Genomic DNA, 20,760 nt, shown 5'->3' on the forward strand with positions numbered 1-20,760 from the left:
GATGAAGGCTGGCTCACCCACCAGCAGCGGGGCAGGGCTGGCAGGTCCCAAACCGCAGGGGCGATGTCCAAAGCCTGGTCACCCGTGCTGGGCCAGCCTGCTGCCATCCCCTCAGCTAGAGGAGCGCGGCTGAGCAAGATTTGTGCCGCTCAGGGCATGAGCATCCTTGTGAGAATCCCTGCCTGCAGGCAGGAGTGCGGGCAGGGCCCAGGTGTCTGGCAGGGCTGGGCCCCGCTGCCAGCGCTCCCCTGGCACCGCCGGGCACATCTGCGTCCCATCGCGTTACCTGCGGCGAGAGCTCCCCACGCCTGCAAGTACCTTCCCCGGGCCTGGAGCCGGGTTGATTTACATCTTGTGCAGGGGGTTTAAGTAATTGGGTTTCCTTTTAAAAAGGCTTCATTTGTGCTGACGAGCGCTGGGGTTCGGATCGCTCCCTGCTAGCCTGGCTCCCCAAAATGTGCGTAGGAGACACCCTGGCGATGGGGGAACGCCGGGGCTGGGCAGCATCCTGCGGGGGCGACTGGGGATGAGCCACCTCCCAGCTGCCCTGTTGTCACCTACCCCCATTGTCACCGTGTCCCCACGGAGGTGGGTGCAGGGAAATAGGGAGATGATGCTGCCCTGCAGCTCCCACCAGGCTGGTGCACGTGGCCGAGGCTGCTGCCTGGCCGCCGGCGCTACCCGCTTCCCGCCCGGGCTCCAGCTGGGACAACTCGGTCCCTCGCCATCTTATCAGGGAGTTGTTCTTGGCCCCCGTGGCAGCGGCAGCTGAGGAGCAGGAATTCTTGCCTTGCCTTTGTTTCGGAGGCAGCCTGGCTTCGGGGAGACGTCGCCTCCAGCATCTGGATTTCATTTGTGGCCATTTGGAGAGCATGAAGGATGCTGGTCTTTTAATTCCTTTTTAACCCCTTCCTCACCCAGGAAACTTCTCCTGGAAGCGGGAGCTCCCTGCCCTCTCCATCCCCATCTCCGGGTGGGTGGAGAGAAGCCACCCTGAGCACCCCGCAATCATCGGGCTCACCCTGAGGCTGGCACATCCCCAGCAGCTCCCTGACCCTGCCCAAGGCTGCGGGGAGCAGGAGCTACTCGCTGCCCAGGAAGGATGGGGTACCCCAGGCTGGGGTACAGGCTGAAGCAGGGGGGACAGGCCCCCCCAGGGCTGTGGGCAAGAGCTGACACCCCGCTGGGCCAGCTACCAGTCCCGTCCCTCAGGCAGCAGGCTGGGGGGTGCCAGACATCGGTGCTCGCTGGCATGTTTGGGGTGATTTGGGGGTTGCCAGCACCCAGAGGGGGGTCACAAACCCCCACCCCTGGGGTGCTGCCAGGCCGGCGCAGGGCTGGCTGCCACAGGCAAGCCGGAGCCAAGCCAGGCTTTATCAGCCAGTAGCGACCACACTGTGGGGACCGTGCTCGGGGTTAAACCCCCCAGTGTGACAAATGGGGGGCTCGGGGTTGTGTGGGGGTGTGCGGGGTCCGGCATCTGCTGGCCCTGGGAGGCAGGGCGGGGGACACCCGCTCCCACCAGCCAAGGAGAAAATACTAATCCTTTTATTTTTATATTATTACTTATTCATCTGGGCTGCACAGGCCTAATGGAAACCAGATGGAGGAAAACAGACACAGCCCCGAGCGGCTGGGACAAATTACCCCAAAGAAAGAAAAAAAAAAAAAATTCCAGCAGAGTTTGAGTTGGGGAATTATGGTTTGGAGGTGATGGTGGGAGGCTGCGTGGTGCCCCCCAAAATCCCCTTTGCCCGCTATGGAACTTGTCCCACCCTGCAAAGGACCTGGGTTGGTGCCACGGCTGTGGCCGGATCCCACGGGCATCCCGGACTCTGTTTGTTTTGGGCATTTCTGGGCTCAGGCACTGAGAAATCCCATCGGGTTTGGGGCCATCCCTCGTCCCCATGTCTGCGCAGCAGTGTTTGGGCTGGAAACACCTCGGGGAAAATTTATGACTTGGAGATAAAAAAGGAAAAGACAAGAAAAACCCCAGCCAGGCCCCGTTTCTCTGGGTGCTTGCTCAGCTTTGTGGAAACTTTCCTCATGATGGGAAGCTGTGGAAAAGCCGTGTCAGTGCCAGAATGAGTGTATCCGTGTTTTTCCCTCGGCGTGGGCAGGCGTGCGGAGTCAGAACGGCGAGGGGATGAGGATGGGGATGCAGGCAGGGATGCAGGCAGGATCAGGGCTGCAGGTGAGGATGGTGCCAGACATGCAGATGGTGCCAGGGATGCAGGCAGGGGTGGACTGTGCTGGGGATACAGGAAGGGATGTTGCTGGGGATGCAGGCAGGGATGGGAATACAGGCAGGGATGGGAATACAGGCAGGGACCATGATGGGGATGCAGGCAGGGATGGGGATGCAGACAGGGACTATGCTGGGGATGCAGGCAGGGATGGGAATACAGGCAGGGATGGTGCCAGGGATGGTGCCAAGGATGCAGTCAGGGATGGGGATACAGGCAGAGACCATGCTGGGGATGCAGGCAGGGATGCTGTCGGGGATGCAGACAGGAACAGGGATGCAGACAGGGACAGTGGTGCAGGCTGGGTCCAACATCTTGTAGGCTGCAGCCTCCTCCCTGCCTGCAAGCAGCAGCAGAGCCCAACCCGCCGGTGCAGGCAGCTGGGGCGGATGCACTCACCTGGGCAGGACACGCTGCCACACCGTCCCCAAGCTGCTGCAGCGTGTCCCCACACGCCGCGGCTGTCGCGCGGAGGCCTCGGGGTGAGCACGTGTGCGATTGCAGGCGAGAAGGGCGAGGGGGATGGCAGCGGTGCCCACGTAGAGCCCTGCGTCACGGGGAGGTGCTGGCCCTGCCTGCTGCGGGCAGGAGCCGGCAGGCAGCGGCGATGCGGGTCGTGCTTTGCCCAGCTGGGCGGCGGGTGGTGCCCCCGGGGATGCTGAGCCCGGGAGGGCTCATGTGGGCACCCGGCGGATCGAGGTGCTGCGGCTGCACAGATGCAGCCACCCCGTCTGGGTCACGCTTGGGGCATGCTACGGCTCGTCTCTGCTGTCGGGGCTGGATCCTGCTCTGCTCATTAACGGGGGAAGCCTGGAAGGCTGGAGAAGCCTTGCCCAGAGATGGGCATGTCCACGAAAAAGAAAAGAAAAGGTGGTTTTTCATATTTTGGCAGGCCCTGTAAACAAACTCCTGTTTTACAGGGAGGGATGCTGCTTGGGCTTCGGGTTTCTCCTGGGGCTGGAGTGGGAGAAGGCAGCAAGGAAAAGGAAACCGGAGCGTTCTGTGGGATTACGGTGTGCTGTGGGTGGGGAGGGATGTTCCCAGAGCCGCCCGTGAGGATGCTGTGGAACCACGATGGTGACTGCCCGAGATTTTAGCCCTTGCCACGGACTCTCCCATCTCCTGGTCCTCCCCGCGCAGCATCGGCTGCAGCACAAGCCCCGATAGCATCTTGCTCGGGATGAGGCCCCGGTTTTATTTAGCCCGGACAATGTGCTCTTGCAGGGTTCAATTAATCTCACAACAGTTGCGGCGGATTAAGCATGCATATTAGATTAGTGTTTATCAGCCTTGCCTGGCGGGGAGCATGCCGGGGCGCAGCGGGGACCCCGGCCGGGCGCGGGGCCGGGGGGTGACCGTGGTGGCTGCTTCCTTCTTTGGCTGGAGTCGGGGACAGCGCGGGCTCGGGCACACTGACAGATCGCCGCAGCTGCCCGCACTTGCGGCCACCCGTCACCACCCGGCGCGGCAGCCGCGGGGCCGAAATCCTGCACCGCTGCCACCACCGCCGTCCCGAGGGGATGGTGCTGGCACACTTCCCCCGGGGATGCCGCCGCCGCCGGGTGTTATTTGGGGTTGTAAGCGCAGGGTGGTGGGAGGGAGGCGGCGATGCCTGGGGGGAGCCCAGTGCAGTGACGGTGGGGAGCCCCACGCTCCCCGGTTTGCAGGATCTGGCACCTCGCAGGGCTCCATGGGGCCACAGGAGGACAGCCACCGGTGGGTACGGGGACCTGACATCACTGCTGCCACCGGGCACCGGCCGTAACAAACCCATGATTTGCTGCCTGTGCGTAATCCCTGCCTGTGCTTACGGCAGCCCTGTGTGTGGCTGCTGGGGATGGTGAGGGGTTAGCGGGCAGCTGGGGACTCCCCGAGATGCAGGCAGGTAACTGCTGGCAGGAGGGTGCCGGGGTGTGACAGCGATGGCTTTGCAGGGACACGATGGCTTTGCAGCAACACGGGCTGGGCTGTGAGGCAGAACTGGCGCTGTTGGGACACAGCAGTGCCCTACCCTGTCCCCACCACCCTGCGCCGGGCACAACACACTGTTGTGCGGATGCTGGGGGGTCGGTCACCATCCCCACTGTCCTGCAGGCACACAGGACACCAGGCACCGTCCCCACTGCCCGAACTCTGCCCAGCGCTGCTGCCAGGGGAGATGCCCAAGCCAACCTGAGGTCCCCAAGGGTCTCCTCTGCCCCCGACCCAACCCCAAATCGCAGGGGGAGCGCGGTGCTGCCCGGCACACCCCGCTCACCTCCCCGTGCCCTCTCCCCGCAGATAACGCGGAGACGCAGACCGCCACCATGCCCGACTCGCCAGCTGACGTGAAGACGCAGTCCAGGTCCACGCCACCCAGCATGCCTCCGCCGCCGCCAGCCGTCACACAGGGAGCCACGCGCCACCCCTCCTTCACGCCAAACACCAGTGAGTACCGGGCTGCCGGCGGGGACGGGGATGGGATGCCAAGCAGGGAGGCTGCCTGGCTCCCTTCACCTCCAGGTCACACGTTGCACCCGGGACCGGCACCGTCCTCAGACCCCTGCGCGGTGCTGGCTGTGCTGTGGGGTGGCATTACCCATCCTGGCACTGGAGAAGGTCTTTGGGCTGCACACCCTAAGCCCCGGCACTGCCCATCGCCAGCACTGCCCTGCAAGGTGCTGGGGGACGGGGACGTCCCAGTCTCCTGCCACATGGTCACTGAACGGTGGCACAGAGCAGCGTGTGGCCCCGGGTGCTCCCTCCTGCTGGGAGCTGGCTGGAGGATGCTGCGGGCTGGGGAGGGTCCCCGTCGTCTGTCCCAGGCATGTGGGGACATCTGCATGTGGCATCTGGCAGTGGCAGGGTGGTGTCACGGCCAGCTGTGGTGGCAGGGATCTCCTTTCCCTGCCCAGGCCACAGCGTGGTGGCATCAGGGAACTTGGCAGGGACTCCAGGTCTGGGTCCTCAGTCTCTGGGGCATTGTTGAACCGGGGGAGCCCCAACCGCGCCGGCTGCGCCAGTGGCACGAGGGCTCGTTGCACGAGCGGATTGGTCCCCGTGCTGGTGTCACCGCCCCAGCACACGGCTGGACGAGGCACACGTGGGGCAGGATCCAGGTGGGAAGGGGCCACAGCTGGTTCCCCTGGCTGGAGCCAAGCGGTTGCTCCAGCCGAGATGGATTGAGGCACACATACGCACGGGGGGTTTGCTCGTAGCTGCTTCTCGCTTAGAAACCCCAGTGAGGAAGAAAACACCCCCAAAACACCCCCTTGAGCCGCAGCCCCCCAACAGCCACTGCTCACTGCCGTGGCCCTACCGCCCTCCTCTCTCTAATTAGAAATCGGCTTGTGCTTGGCTGCACTCCGAGGGGTTTTGGTTTTTAATCCGAGCCCTGGGCTCGGCTCGATGTGGGACTCAGGGGCAGCCCCTCTGCTGTGGCTTGGCCCGGAGCGCGACGCTGTTTCGGTTGTTCTCGGTCTCGGGGAAATGTTGTAAACCACCCCTCCCCTGTGCGGGGGCTGTGCAGGGGTGGTCCTGAAATGCAGGGACCATGGTAGGCAGCCGAGCATCCCTTGAACCCTCCCTCCGGCCGCGGTGGGATGCAGGGACCTGGCTCCATCCCCGGTGTGCCTGGGTCTGGGTGGCTTCACCCACGACACCCGTGCCCGCCGTCGAGGAGCGTTGCCTGCAGGGACCCCCAGCCGAGAGCTGCCCCCTCTGCTCTCTCATCATAGCGTGTTTTATTTTGCTTGCAGATCGAGACGCTGGCCCTCCGACGTTTCTGCCTCGCGGCCGTTTTCATGGTTGCTTGAAATGGTCGATGGTCTGTCTTTGTAAGTAAAATGAAACATCCGCTCTCATGAGAGACCCGAGCCGCAGCCGCAGCCCCCCCCGGCAGGCACAGGGTCCCGTGGGGGAGCACGGTGACGCCGTGGGGGGCTTGGGCAGGGTGCGCTCCCCCACGCCAGCCCCTCGCCCTGCCCCGGCTGGGTCACGGGGATGCGAACCCCGTCCCCGTCCCGGGCGAGGGACATGTGCGGCGTCTAACTTAGTAACGCACCTGTCACGGGAATAAAAGCAGTTGTGGCCACCGGGTTATTTTCGGCACCTCTTTAGCGGGCGGCTGATACTGCCCGGCCGTAGAGCGAGCGGGAGCCCGCCAAAGCAGGCAGGGCAGGCAGGGCGGCACCGGCACCGCAAGGTTAGTGCGAACCCAGGAGCCGGGTGCTCGGCACGCCGCGGCGGGGACAGGCGCGGTGCATGCCCGGGTGCCGCGGAGCTGCGTGCGGTTGGGAGATGGGGTGATGCATGCCGTCACCTGGCAGAGGAAAGGTCCCCGTGCAGAGGGCTGACACGGGAGCAAGGGGCCCGCCGTGCTGTGGGCTGGCACCCCAACGTGTCCCCCCAGTCCTGGGGTGCTTTGGGAAGCTCCTGTTTTCTCCGCCTGGGCAGTGAGGCCAGAGGTGCTGGCATGCTGCAGGCTGGGCTGTGGGAAGTGGCTCGTGGCTTCTCCCTGGGGGGTGTTGAACAGCTCCCAGAGGGGCAGGATGGAGCCCCCTTCTCTTGGCTGCCTTGAACATTGAGGAGCAGGATCAGGCCGTCGCCGCGCTGGGGTGTGTGCTGCACCCCATCCCTCCCTGCAGCCCCCCCACAGCACCGGGGACTGGTCCAGGATGCGGCCCCCGGGATGCAGCAGCATCCCAAAGCCTCCCAGGGGTTGCTGGCCCCGCGGTACCCAGCAGGATGCTCCGGTCCCCCCACGCCATCCTTGTCCCCACGGTGCCAGGACACAGCCGCCCGCTCTGACCTCCTGTCCCCTCTCTCCCCGCAGTGATGAACGGGAGCAGCCACTCGCCAACCGCCATCAATGGGGCCCCATCCACCCCCAACGGGTTCAGCAACGGGCCGGCCACCTCCTCCACCGCCTCCCTCTCCACCCACCAGCTCCCGCCAGCCTGCGGCGCCCGCCAGCTCTCCAAGCTCAAGCGTTTCCTCACCACGCTGCAGCAGTTCGGCAACGACATCTCCCCCGAGATCGGGGAGCGGGTGCGCACCCTCGTCCTGGGGCTCGTGGTACGTCTGCCGGGCGTGGGGGGCGGCTGGAGGGGTGATGCTGTGTCTGGGCAGCCTCTGTTCTCCTTTTGGGATGGAGTTGCTGCGAAATGGGAAAAAAAGAGGGTTCTGTTGGTTTGATTGACCTAAATCCTGGAAAAATAGGGGCTGGTTTTTTGGCATCTCCTAGGATCTGCATGGTGCGGTGCAGGGTTGGGTCCTGGCTGCTGGCATGGCCAGCAAAGCCTTGAGCATGGGGTTTTTTGCCTCCAAGAAATGGGGGAGAAATAGCAAAGCATCCCCCCGGGGGGGTGTGCAGGGCAGTCGGGGGGCTGTGCCCAGTGGTGCTGAGCCTGGGCTGTCCCCGCAGAACTCCACGCTCACCATCGAGGAGTTTCACGCCAAGCTCCAAGAGGCCACCAACTTCCCGCTGCGACCCTTCGTCATCCCCTTCCTCAAGGTGGGTGCCCCAGCCCGGGCGCCGCGGGGACATCAGGGTTAGCAGTGGCAGCGCCGGCAAATGGGGATTTGGGGGGTGGCTTTGGGGTCAGGGCTGGCAGCTGCCTGTGGGGCTGCCCGTGTCCCCCCCAGGGCACATGTCTGTCCCCCCCCACCTCCCTGCACACCCAGCTCCTTGCACGTGTGGAGTCACACGAGGCCAGGGCTGTTTGCAATAAAGAGAGGGGTTCAGCCCAGCTGGTAACCATTTGCAATTCATTAAAAATCCCCCCCCCTTTTTTTTTTTATTTGCCTTTTAATTTCGTGCTGACTCTGCACTGTCACCCTGCTCCGGAGGGATTTGCCAACTGCTGGCACGCCTGGCAGCACCGGCGCTGCCAGCAGATGTTCAAGCCCAGCATTGCCTGTCCCTCGTTAGCAAAGGAATAATGAAAAAGTGCAAAAAAAGCCCCTTTTCCACCTCTGCATCCCCAGCCCCCCGGCGCAGAGGTCTGTGCTCACCGCAGGAATCTGCCTGCGAAGCTGCCGGAGCCGTTTGCTCCTGGCAGGGGAAGGCAGAACCAAAATGCAGCCAGGCTGAGCCGGGGGTGAGGGGGGGTGGCAGAGCCCCGTCACCCTCCTGCCCGTGTTTGCGGGGGAGCGCGGGGTCTGTGGGAGCAGAGGGACGGCCCACAGGGTCCCGGTGGGTGCTGGTGGCCCCGTGGCTCGGGGCGAGCTGGGAGCCATCCCCGCTGTCCCAGTGCCAAGCGCGGGGCCGGCCGCCCTGGCACCCTGCTCCCAGCTGTTCCCACCGCCGGCTCCAGATGTTTTTCATTATTTTAACTGCAACCAGCCGGGCTCGGCGTGCTTCCCAGACTCGGGGGCTTGCTTGTTTTTGTGGGGTTGTTCCCCCCGCCCGGCTCTGGCTGGGGAAGGGGAAGGTCTGGCCCTGCTCGCCGCGGCGTGCATCTCCGGCTCGGGAGTTAGACGGGGGTTTGGCTGCAGATCAGCTGCCTAAAGAGAAAACCAGAGCTGGCAGCCGGCAAAAAGGGGTGTCTGCAGCTTAATTCTTGCTTCTCGGCGAGCTCTGAGGGGCTGTAGTGCTGGGGGGGGACATGGTGGGTGGGTGGATGGGGAGTTCAGAGCCCTGCGGGTGGCAGATGGGCTGCTGGGGGGTCTCTGGGCTGGGGGCTCAGGTCCCCAGAGTGACAGCAGAGGGGACAGGGTGACAGAGGCGGCTGATGTGGCTGGGGGATGCTGCTCTGCAACCCCTGCCAGGGTGCAGGGGGGCTCGGGTGAAGCTGTGTCCATGGCGGCACGTGGCCAAACCCTGTGGGGTGCCACATGTGTGTCCCCTCCACCACTGCTCCAGCAACCCAGCATTTGGGTCCCAAGGGTGTCCCCACTGGGAAAGGGGAGCAGGACCCCAAATCGGTGGGCAGGGGGTTGCACCGGGGCAGCAGGGGGGGCTGAGCTCGGGCAACCGGGCTCTGAGGTGGGTGCTGGGCTCGGTGGGGGGGGTCTGCAGGGCTGTGGACTCGACTTTTCCCCCCACCTCGCAGGCCAACCTGCCGCTGCTGCAGCGGGAGCTGCTGCACTGCGCCCGCATGGCCAAGCAGAGCCCGGCGCAGTACCTGGCACAGCACGAGCAGCTGCTGCTGGACGCCAACGCCGCCTCCCCCATCGACTCCTCCGAGCTGCTCCTGGAGGTGGGCGAGAGTGGCAAGAGGAGGACGCCAGACAGGTAGGAGCCGGCGGGGGCGGGTATTATTTTCAGGGACACAGCCCTGCCACACACCCCGCCCAGGGCAGCAGGTGCTGGTGCCTGATGGGCACCGACCTCTCCTCTCCACGCAGGACCAAAGAGAACGGTTTGGACCGAGACCCTCTACACCCCGAGCACCTCAGCAAGCGGCCATGCACCATGAGCCCAGCTCAGCGCTACAGCCCCAGCAACGGGCTGAGCCACCCACCCAACGGGCTGGGCCCCCCCCCAGCTGCCCCCCCCCTGCCCCAGCACTACCGTCTGGAGGACATGGCCATGGCACACCATTACCGAGACGCTTACCGGCACCCTGACCCCCGGGAGCTCCGCGAGCGCCAGCGGCCCGCCGGTGAGTGCTGGCATCCCCCAGGCACTGGGGATTTGCAAGGCGGGGGGGGACGGGCAGGGAGCTGGGAAGCAGCCCCCCACCCCTCCAAGGAGAGGGGGCTGACCACCGCCCCACGCTTGCCTCACAGCGGTGCATGGGACGCGGCAGGAGGAGGTGATCGACCACCGGCTCACCGACCGGGAGTGGGCGGAGGAGTGGAAACACCTCAACAATGTACGTAGTGCCGCCCCCCCACCTCCACCGCGGGGCTGGCATGTGTGATTTGGCCCCCCCATTTTGCCCACTGTGTCCCCCCTCCAGGGCTTTTCTCCAGCCAGACTGGCACACCAGCCCTGGCATGGCCCAAATCCCCCCGTCCCTCAGCATCGGGCACCGCATCCCCCCCAGCTGCTTGCAGCAGAGCCCCCCCGCCACCCCCCAACACCCTGACATTGCCCCCCCTGCCCCCCTGCAGCTGCTGAACTGCATCATGGACATGGTGGAGAAGACTCGGCGGTCGCTGACGGTGCTGCGGCGGTGCCAGGAGGCCGACCGCGAGGAGCTCAACCACTGGATCCGGCGCTACAGCGACGCCGAGGACATGAAGAAAGGCAGCCCCCCCTCCGCCCGCCCCCACAACAGCTCCTCCGCCTCCGAGGCACCCCAGTTAGGTATTGAGCCCCGGGTGCGTTCGGGGGGGCTGCGCCCCTTCTCCGGGGTGCCCGTGCTTGTTCCCCCGGGGGTCCAGCGCTGCCGGCGGGTGCGTTCAAAGGGGGCGGCATCTCCTAACGGCGTCACCCCCTCTCCTTCGCAGACGCTCACCGGGAGTTCGCACCACGGCCGCTCTCCGGGTACATGCCGGAGGAGATCTGGAGGAAGGCTGGTGAGTGTGGGGCAGGCGCTGGCGCCCATCGGTGTGTCGAGCTGGCGGGGTCTCTGCCCCATCCCCTCCCTGCACCGCGTCAGGGTGCCTGCAGCGCCAAAGGGGCTCAGGGTGGGTTTGTGGCGCAGCGAAGGGGATGCTCATGGAGAGGGGGATGCGCAGGGCCGGGGCTGTGGTGCCGGCACACCCTCTTGCCACGCTCGGCTGCTTTCCTTCCAGAAGAAGCTGTGAACGAGGTGAAGCGTCAGGCCATGTCCGAGCTGCAGAAGGCCGTGTCGGATGCCGAGCGGAAAGCCCACGAGCTGATCACCACCGAGCGAGCCAAGATGGAGCGAGCCCTGGCCGAGGCCAAGCGCCAGGCATCGGAGGACGCCCTGACTGTCATCAATCAGCAGGAGGACTCGAGCGAGGTGGGGGCCGGCAGGGGCCAAGGCGGGGGGAAGGGGCTGGTGGCAGCACGGGCGTTGGGGACCTGCTCCTTCTGTGATCGAGTTCGCAGCATCTGTGTGTGCCAGCGTGGGGACCGGGGAGGCTGCAGCAACGCCGCAGGGTGGGGAGAAGAGGGGATCCCTTGAACTGGGGATGGGGGTGCACGGTCCAGGGTGGAGGAGGATGGTCCAGGTTGGGGGAGTACAGCCTGGGATGGAGGTGCACGGTCCAGGATGATGTGCATGGTCTGGGATGGGGGTGTATGGCCCAGGATGGGGGTGCACAGTCCAGGATGATGTGCCATGGTCTGGGATTGGGGTGCATGGTCCAGGATGATGTGTATGGTCCAGGATGGTGATGTATAGTCTGGGATGGGGGGGCGGTGCACGGTTCAGGATAGAGGAGCACAGTCTGGGATGGGGGTGCATGGTCTGGAATGAGGGTGCATGGTCCAGAATGGGGGTGCACAGTCCAGGCTGGGGGTGCATGGCCCAGGATGGAGATGCATGGTCCAAGATTGGGGTGCATGGTCCAGGATGGGAGAACATGGTCCAGGATAGGGGTGCATGGTCTGGAATGGGGGTGCACGGTCTGGGATGATTGAGTGCATGGTCCAGGATGGAAATGCACAATCTGGGATGATGGAGTGCATGGTCCAGGATTGGGGTGCATGGTCTGGGATGATGGGGGAGCACAGTCTGGGATGGGAATGCATGGCCCGGGATGGAGGTGCATGGTCCGGGATGGGGGGTGCATAGTCCAGGATGAGGGGACATGGTCCAGGGTTGGCGTGCGTGTTCCGGGATGGAGATGCACAATCTGAGATGATGGGGGTGCATGGCCCAAGATGGAGGGTTGCACGATCTGAAACGGGGGTGCACAACCCGTGGCTGCAATTTGACTTGGCATCCCCGCAGAGCTGCTGGAACTGCGGGCGCAAAGCGAGCGAGACCTGCAGCGGCTGCAACACGGCCCGTTACTGTGGCTCCTTCTGCCAGCACAAGGATTGGGAGAAGCACCACCACGTCTGCGGGCAGACTCTGCAGGGGCTGCCGGCCCCCGCCGCCCCCACCATGGGGCTACCGCCGGCTCCGGGCCAGCCCGACGCCGTGGCCACCATTGCCAGTAGCCCCAGTGAGACGGGCTCGGCAGCCGCTTCCCGCGCCGGCACGCCGGCCACCCCGGCTCCGCTGGAGAGCGCGTCCCGCTGAGCCGCCCTCGGAGCGCTGCCGCCGCTGCTACCGCCGCTCTCCGAAAGACACGGACTGCACTCGATGCAATTTCCTCAGCTACCTGACTCGTGTGACCTCCGAAACGACCTCTCTAGCTCTCACAAATAATCCTCACGGATCCTCAAACTGGGCTTTAAGTGGAGTTAAGGCAAATACCGGTCTTCTCTGTTCTCTCTTCGGTCTTTGTTTTGGCTTTTTTTGGTTGGTTTTCAATCGGTTGGGGGATTGTGGTTTGGGGGGGGGGTTGTTGTTTTCTTTTTTTTTTTTTCTTCTTTCCAGATGAGGGATTTGGCTGCAGCCTCGCCACGCAGTGACGTGGGGAGAGGCCAGCCCGGCCCCAGCCCGCATCAGCGCTGCCGAAGGGCTCACTTGCAGGAGGAAAGAAACTTGTTTTCTTCATCTCTCTCTTCCTTTTTTTTTTTTTTGTAAAAAAAAAAAATAAAGAAAATAAAAAAGAAAACGTCGGACTCTTTGGCTTTAAGTAAGAAATTGTAAAAAAGGAAAAAAAAAAGAAAAAAAAAAAAAAAGAAAAATCCAAAAACCAGACGACGCCAAGTCAAGCCGCGTGACGGACGCTCACCTGTAACTACCTTGCTAGCTAGCCAAGAACAGACCAGACTCACCTCTGCTCCAAAGGAAATCCAAAACCAAGGAAGATCCAAACATCTCTCCACTGCCAAAGTTCGTTTCGTTCTGTTGTCGATTCCTTCCCCTCCCCGCAAGGATGGACGGACACGCCCCTGGGGCTTTAAAGAGTTTCTATTAAAATAAAGCAAAAAAAAAAAAAGGTTTTTTTTTTTTTTTTAAAAAGCAAGCCCCCGAGGTGTGGGAGGGGGAGATGGTGGCTGAGAACCTGCCCGGGTGGGCGCAGCCGGAGCCGGCACATCTCTACCTCTGCCCGCCGCCGCCCTGGAAAAAGAGAATAAAAAAGGAGATTAAAAGACAGATTTTTGGTTTTTTCCCTTCCCGAAGCTGTCGGGGGCTGCCTGCGGCCGGACACCCCTCCCAGCCCTTTGCTGCCGGGCTGCTCCCACAACCCATGTTGGATTTATTTTGCAAGGATTTTTAAGAGGAAAGAGGAAAGGAAAGCGAGCGCCACCTCCTTCCTGGCCAAGGAGGCAGCCAAGGACGATGTTGATTATTTTGTATTTCTCGCATCATTGTACAAAGCGCAGAGGACGGGAGTGCAATACGGAAAGTCCCCCGGCTCCGAGAGGAGGGAAGCCCCGCGCGGGGCAGGAGTGCTGTACGCTAATGTGAATGTAAATAGTGTTTTGCAGAGGTCCAAAAAATAATAATAATAATGATAGTGATAATAATAAGAGACATTTGCCAAATAAAAGATGATGAGAACCCGCTGGAGGCTGTGGCGTGGGGGAGCGAGGCTGGCCGGAGGCGAACAGAAGTCGTGTGCTCGATAGGAGCTGTAGTTTTTCCGCATTTGCAAAAACCATCCTGTGTGTTTTCTGTAGGGGAGGAAGAGGAGGGAAGGGCTGGGGGCCAGGGTGCTTTTGTTGCCGGTCACCCAGGGGCTGCCTCCTGCGATGGCCGTGCTGTGCCGCGCTGCAGCAGGGCTGGGTGCGTGGGGCACCCCCGAGGTGACATTACGAGCCCTGTGGCACCAGCACCGAGCCCTGCTGCAGCTTTGTGCCCCCCGAGGTCTCAGTGCATCCCCCCTGGGGGGGTTTCTGTGCACCCCAAGACCTTGGTGCATCCCCCAGGGGGTTTCTGTGCGCCCCGAGGTCTTGGTGCATCCCCCAAGGGGGCTTTTGTACACCCCAAGACCTTGGTGCATCCCCCTGGGGTGTTTCTGTGCACCCCAGGGTCTCAGTGTATCACCCTGGGGGGGTTTCTGTGCACCCCAAGGTCTCAGTGCATCCCCACGGGGGGTTTCTGCGCACCCCAAGGCTGGGAGCTTTGCCAGGTGGCCCTCGAGTGACCATTCACTTTATTTATGGTGTGACATATGTAATATTGTCTATTTTTCTTACGTTTCCTGAGAAGAGGTAATATATAAGAGTATTGCAGATGCACCTGCTGCGGGGCCGCCTGCTCTCCCGGGTGTCCATCCCGTCCCTGCCCTTCCCACTGCGCGTGTCCCCGCGTGTCCCCATGTGCCCCTGGCCCCGCTCCGCGCTGGGGCTCTGCCTCTCTACCTCTGCCTCGCCGGGAAACTGCGGACGAGAGCATTTCCACAGAGACTGCTCTCATTTCCACTTCCTTCTGTTTTGCTTTTTTTTTTTTTTAATTATTATTCTTTTCTTTTTTTTTTTTTAAATAATAATAAAAATACCCTACAGAACCTTGCATTGAAACCAAAAGCCGAGGGAGGGAGGGGATGGGTGGCGCGGCGCTAGCAGACGTCCAAACCAGAACGACAGCTTTAAAAAAGTGTAATATTTCCCAAAAAATTAGTGATGCGGGGAGGACGGCAGCGGCGGTGCGGCTGCGGGGCTGGAGCGATGCGGGCGTGGAGGGGACTGTGGTGGCCGGGAAGGCGCTGGCCGGAGCGATGTGGGCGCTGCTGTGGGGTTGTGCTCCAAAATGGTGTTGGGGTGTGTGGGGGGCCGGGGGGTATGTGCCCCGTGCTGTGCCCAAGCCACATCCTTTGGTGGCTTTGTGGCATCTGGGAGATGCAGATGGATGGGCCGCATGGTGCCGGCACGGCCTGGCTGGGGGATAGGGACACACCGGTGGCCATGAGGCAGCTTGGGGACACATGGTGCCAGGGTGGCCGGGCACAGCCCCCTGCCAGATCAGGTCGTTGTGGCCACCCACAGCTCCCCTCCTTGGGTTTTCTCCCCCCATCATGGCTGGGGGACAGTGCTGGGGGCTTGGGAACAGCCTGCCCGAGGTCCTGGTCCCTGCAGGAGGCAGAGCCCTGGGTGCTGGGTGCTGGCTGTGGCACCAGGCTGGAGGAGGTGGCAGGAGAGACGTGGCTCCTCTGGCACCGAGTGTGGCACCGGGGCCCCATCCCCAGCACATGAGGGTCTCTCCAGCTCCTTCCTCACATTCCCAACCCGAAATCCCAGCTGAAACCAAAGTGCCGCGTCCCGGCAAGGCTGGGCACCCCGGGGTGGGGGTCCCACCGCTGGGTGGGGGTCCCACCCCTGCCCGGGCTTTACTCTGTCACTGCCAGAGCCCCAATAGCCCCCCCACAGCCTCAGGCCTGCCAGAGTCCCTCCTTCTTCTCGGTGTACCCCCCTGGACCCCGGTGGGTTTGAGGTCGGGGTGAAGATGCCACCTTGTTCTCATGTCCCAGAGGTTGTCCCCACCGCAGTGCAGCCCCGGGGGCCCCTCTGGTGCCACCAAACGCCACAGCCCCCGGGGCGGAGGTGTCGTGTCGCCGTCCCCCCCTCACCCACGGCTGCACTGGCAGCACCGATTCCCTGGGCCCTGCCCACGTTACCCTGCCAGCCCTGGGGACAGGGACAGGGGTACCCGGGGGGGGTGGGGGGGGGCTGGAGACCAAGAGCCCCCCACCAGGGCCGGGTGGGCACGGCAGTAGCCTGCCCTGCCTCGCCGTGTGGGTTTTGGGGGCCAGCCCAGAGAGATGACGTGGTAGGACTTTCCTTCGGCATGCTGTCCCCCCCCTTTGCTGTTTCCCGCTTTCTCTTAAGTGTACTGTATGTTTGACCTGTGAAAGATGTAAACTTTATGATTCAGGTTATGTCTGTTCTTAACTCTGTATCTGTGTAATAAAGACAATTTAATATCAACCGGAGGCTCCATAGCCTGGGCTTGTGCTGGGTGCCCTCGCCCCCCTCTCCCGCAGCCCCCCTCTGTCCCCAATCCGGAGGGGGGGTCATTGTAGCCCTGGGGTCGGTCGCTGCCCCATGTCCGGCTCTGAGGAGTGGTGTCCACAGCGGGGGGCATTCGGGGTTGCCCCCAAGGAACCCAAAGGGATCTCCCCTCCCCGTTGCAGAAGCTGCACCCCCTCGGGGTGCCCTGCTGCTTCCCCTGTGCTGGGGGCAGCTGGCTGCGGTTCCCAGCCGGGTCAGTGGACAAGGAGAGTCGGGGGGGGGGGGAGGGAGTCCCCAAACCCGGGGGGGAGTCCCCAAACTGGGGGTGGGGGGGAACTGTGAGTGTCGTTTCCGGGTGCACACCCGTGTCCTCTGCCGCCCCCGGGGCTCGAACCCGCGGTCCCAGGGTCGCGTCTGGGCAGTGCCTCCCCCGGCAGGGGGCGGGGCCTGGCGGGGCGCGCTTTGCCCTGATTGGTCCCTGATGTAGCAAAGCGCGGCACGCCGGGGGAAGAAGCGCACGTGGTGGCGGGAATTCCGCACGTGGCGCCGCTCCGCTGGTCCCCGCCAGCTCTGCGGAGGCAGCGCAGCATGTTCGGGGGTCGAGCGAGGTGGGTCTTGGCGGGGGGGGGGGTTCGGGAGGGGGTGAAGGGGACCGGGAGGGGGCTCAGCTCGGTGCTACGCTCCCTGGGCTGGAGCAGGGTCAGCCTCCTGCTCATTGCGGGGGGGGGGTTGTCCCTCCCTGGGCCCAAACCCAGAGCCCACGGGGCTGGGGGGGTGCGGGTTTGCCTCCGGGGGGGGCAGGGCTCCCTCTGGGCAGCTGTGGAGGGGGAGTGCAGGTCCTGCCTCCTCCTCCTCCTCCCCTTCCCTCCCAACAGGCTGTAATGCTTCTGCCTGCTTTGTTTTTTTTTTTCTTTTTACCCAAGGGAAGCTGCCTCCAGGTCCCCTCTGCCCCCCCCCCCCCCCCCGAGCTGGGAAGTGGCTCAGTATGAAGCAGAGACCCTTCAGCAGCCCCCACGCATGCAAAATCCAGGCTCTTGCTGCAAACCTGCCTGCAGCACCCACAGCAAACCGCTTCGGCAGCGCCTGCTCACCCCTCTGCTGGAAGCACCGAGCCTTTGCCTGCCTGTGTTCTCCTGTAGGTCCCACACTGAATGGCTGGCTGTGTGTTAAATGGCGCTTTTTTTCCCCTGTTCCTGCCCAGTCCTCTGTTCCTGGACACTTCGGGGATCTGGTGGCAGGACCCGCCGTCCTTGGCAGCAGGAGAGGCGTCCTGGGCTGTGAGCGAGGCGGCGGCTCTGCGGGGAGCTGCGGGTGACGACTCGGACCTGAGCTGCCTGGAGAGGGACAGCACGGAGGAGCTGGTTGTGCCCGACCCAGTGAGTGCCCAGCTGAGTGGGGAGTCAATTTTCCCTGTTTCTCTGAGGAAATGGGAAACTTTTTTACACCTCTCTTCAAGTGCTTCCAAAAATAAAAAATAAGAATAATCATGGGCCCCTGATGTTAAAATCCCTGAGTTGAGAAGCTGGAGATTGAATTGTCACTCTCACGCTGCTTGGCTTTCACTGCCGAGGCATCTGCCTGGCTGAGCGGGGGTAAATGGCTCCTGTTTGTCACCAGCTTAAATCTCCGGTCCCCTCCAGCGGCTCTGGTGCTGCTGGGGCACCTCTGCTTCGCAAATATTTACCTAGTTTTTTCTCCCCAGTGGAGCTGGGAGTAGAATTCCCCTTTTGTGGGACAGGCTGTTGTCCCCCCCTGCCCCCCCCCGCCTTTGTCCCCAGCATGGGGGAAGGGGCTGCTGGCTGTGCAGCACTACAATGTCCCAGCCCAGGGTGGGGGTGTCGCTGCTCCGGGTGCTGCTCACGCAAGTCTTGGTTTGGGTTTCAGGAGCTGGAGGCCATCAAAGCCAGAGTGCGGGAGATGGAGAGGGAGGATGAGAGGCTGAAGGAGTTGCAGCTGGAAGCTGAGAGTCACCTCATCATGAGCTCGAAGGCAGGTACGGGCTGTCCCTGGGTGCTGCTGTCCCCCCCCCCCAGGGGCACCTCTGGGCCACAGGGTGGCAACTGGAGCCAGAGCACGTGATGGCCACGTGGACTGGACACGTAAGGTGGGTGAGGGATGGGGTCCCAGGCATGGCTTGGTGCTCGTGCAGGTTGTAGCCACTCTTACCTTCTACCTGTGCAGGCCAAGCTGCAGTAAATTAATTTAATTAAATTTAATTCAGTTAAGTAATTAAGTTTATCACCAACAGCCTCAGTAAAGCAGTTACCCTGTGGGTTTGTGGGGTTTTTTGTGAAGAGAGAGGGGGCAAAGGGATGGAGGAGGGGGAGGCGGCAGTGTGGGAGTTTGGGTATGTCTGGATGTGACCATGGGCCTGAGGAGCTTTGCATGGACAGACGTCCCCCTGGTAGAGCATTTCCATGGCTCTGTGTCATGACAAAGCAGCCCTTGTCTCTGCAGGTCTCTTCCCAAAGACAACCGAGGAGAAGATGGAGGTTGACCAGCGATCCATCTACGTGGGCAACGTAAGTGGGAGACCCTGGAGCAGAGCCCACCTCGCTGCTCCTGGCCCAGCGGGACATATGTCTGAGATCCCTGGCACAGGTGTCCATCTGCCCCCCACGGAAGGCTGGCTGGTCCCATCCCAAATGCTTCTCCTCTGCCCAGCCCAGACTGGGAATGTGGCTCAGCATCTGCCCATGATCCTCAGCCACTTGCAGATAATCTGTTGCAAGTGTCAGCTCCCCAAAATACCCCGCTGGAAGCTGCAGGTTGTGCGGTGCTGCCTGTTCCCTCAAAGCAGGGGGGAGCTGTCTCCTGGATTTGGGTTTCCAGGCGGGAGCATTCAGCTGGAAGAGTCTCCTGAACCTCAGGAGATGAAAAAGTTGTGGTGGCAAGTTGTGAGTGGGGTCAGGTGGCCCCTTTGCCTTTAGTGGTGGTGTGTGAATGCAGACCTCCGAGCCGGGGGGGGCTGGCGCTGCCGTTGCAGGTGGATTACGGGGGCACGGCAGAAGAGCTGGAGTCTCACTTCAACAGCTGTGGGCAGATCAACCGAGTGACCATCCTCTGCGACAAGTTCTCGGGGCATCCCAAAGGGTCAGTGCTGTGTGGGGGGGGCTGGGTTGGGGTGTTGAGGGTGCTGCTCTGTGCTCCCCAGCCTTTGGGAGCAGCGGGGTGTCCATGGGGCTCTGCTCACCCCGTCCCCCCGCAGGTACGCCTACATCGAGTTCAAGGAGAAGAGCTCAGTGAAGGCTGCAGTGGAGCTGGACGAGAGCGTGTTCAGAGGCCGGGTCGTGAAGGTAAGAGCTGGATGAGGCCCTGGGGGGCTGCATCCTCCCGTGCCACCCCCGTGTGCGTGGGGCTGTGCCAAAACCCAGCACCAGCTGAGCCACTGCCTGCCTTCCAGGTGCTGCCCAAGAGGACCAACATGCCGGGCATCAGCACCACCGACCGCGGGGGCTACCGGGGCCGTTTCCGAGCCCGGGGTGGGCTGGCCCAGCGCGGGGGCTACTATGGAGGGCAGCACCCAAGGGTGCGAGGGAGGACGTACAGGTGAGTGGCTGGGTGGGGGGTTTCCTTGTGTATTTGGGTCAAGATCCCTGCAGAGCAGGGTGTCCCCAGGATGGGGGTAGCTGCCCCTCGCTCTGGTTGTGCTCAGCTTCTCCCACCCTGGCACAGACGGGAGGTTGGAGAAGGGCTCTGACAGGAGCATCCTCCTGGAGACCTGTGCTAGAAACGTCTCCTGCCCATCGCATGCTGTTAACATCACCCCGGTGTTGGTGGGGTGGGCAGGAGCTTTCTGGCTGCTCCAGCTGGGACACGAGCACCTCGGGGGGACTGTGGGGAGCCGGGAGGGGGAAGGACTGAAGTGAGCAGCCAGCGATGGCACAGCAGAGCCATCCACGCTGCTGTCCCGGCATCCCTCGCGTCCCCAGCGCAGGCCTGGAGCTATTCTCCAACACACCTCCTGCTGCTCGCGCGTCCCTGAGCTCGCTGTGGATTAGCTTCACTGATGCGGCCCCTTCGGTGCTGCAGGAGGAAAAAAGCACCTGGAAATCTGCTGCTGTCCCCTTGTCCCTGCAGGGATTTAGCGGGTGGGGGGCAGGCATTGCACTCCCAGCCTGACCAGAGCTGTGCCTTAGGGCTCCCCCATCTTTTTGGGGGTTCAGTCTAGGTTAGTGGGGGCAGAAGGGTGAATCCCAGCTCTTGGAGGGGTGAAGGAGCAGGTAGCTGTGCTTTTTTTGGCACAGCTGAGCGATGCCCCTGTGCTTTAGGATGCTGGTTTTGTTCTTGTTTAGGGGTCGGGCAAAGCTGCTGCCTTGGTATTTTCCGTACTAGAAATGACTGGACTGCCCTGGTGATGCCAACGGGACTGAAATGAGGAGATGAGATTGGAGAGATTTAAAAATATGCCTACCCAAGCCAAAAAAAGATTAATTTTTAAAATGCCATCTGCCTGGCCGTGAGGATTACTGGTGAGGCAGCCGTGCGCCGGGCTGCGGGAGGGAAGACTTGATCCACTCCACCCGCACGTGGGATCCCTGCCAGCGTCCCAGGAGGGGCTCACCTTAGCTTTGCGTTTTCGTCAAGAACAGTCTTATTCCAGAAAACACTCTGCCCTGAGAAGGGAAGAGCTCTCCCCAACCACCAAGTCTCATTCTCATC

At 62.6% G+C, this 20,760-nt stretch overlaps 2 protein-coding genes across 8 annotated transcripts in view; both read left to right on the forward strand.

Moving 5' to 3' along the window:
* CBFA2T3 (CBFA2/RUNX1 partner transcriptional co-repressor 3) overlaps positions 1 to 16,074 on the forward strand; it is a 31,638-nt gene extending 15,564 nt beyond the window's left edge. For 4 of the 7 annotated variants that reach the window (XM_074839246.1, XM_074839249.1, XM_074839242.1 and 1 more), the window contains 11 exons: positions 4,527 to 4,673; positions 5,984 to 6,061; positions 7,060 to 7,301; positions 7,651 to 7,740; positions 9,281 to 9,462; positions 9,576 to 9,832; positions 9,960 to 10,045; positions 10,287 to 10,482; positions 10,626 to 10,694; positions 10,914 to 11,104; positions 12,041 to 16,074. In XM_074839246.1, the coding sequence (XP_074695347.1) occupies positions 4,527 to 4,673; positions 5,984 to 6,061; positions 7,060 to 7,301; positions 7,651 to 7,740; positions 9,281 to 9,462; positions 9,576 to 9,832; positions 9,960 to 10,045; positions 10,287 to 10,482; positions 10,626 to 10,694; positions 10,914 to 11,104; positions 12,041 to 12,334 (1,832 nt within the window). In that variant the 3' untranslated portion in view covers positions 12,335 to 16,074. The remainder of the gene's footprint in view (positions 1 to 4,526; positions 4,674 to 5,983; positions 6,062 to 7,059; positions 7,302 to 7,650; positions 7,741 to 9,280; positions 9,463 to 9,575; positions 9,833 to 9,959; positions 10,046 to 10,286; positions 10,483 to 10,625; positions 10,695 to 10,913; positions 11,105 to 12,040) is intronic. The other 3 variants (XM_074839244.1, XM_074839248.1, XM_074839247.1) reach the window with 3 other exon arrangements.
* A 1,009-nt stretch (positions 16,075 to 17,083) lies between these two features.
* On the forward strand, positions 17,084 to 19,939 carry PABPN1L (PABPN1 like, cytoplasmic). Its single transcript, XM_074839352.1, has 7 exons — positions 17,084 to 17,202; positions 17,300 to 17,474; positions 17,983 to 18,091; positions 18,556 to 18,620; positions 19,085 to 19,191; positions 19,307 to 19,394; positions 19,502 to 19,939. Exons 1-7 carry the CDS (start codon positions 17,084 to 17,086, stop codon positions 19,649 to 19,651), a joined length of 813 nt encoding a protein of 270 aa, XP_074695453.1. The 3' UTR covers positions 19,652 to 19,939.
* Positions 19,940 to 20,760: the final 821 nt, after the last annotated feature.

This window comes from Strix aluco, chromosome 14 (assembly GCF_031877795.1).
Source record: "Strix aluco isolate bStrAlu1 chromosome 14, bStrAlu1.hap1, whole genome shotgun sequence".
In the NCBI taxonomy this organism is placed as follows: Eukaryota; Metazoa; Chordata; class Aves; order Strigiformes; family Strigidae; genus Strix; species Strix aluco.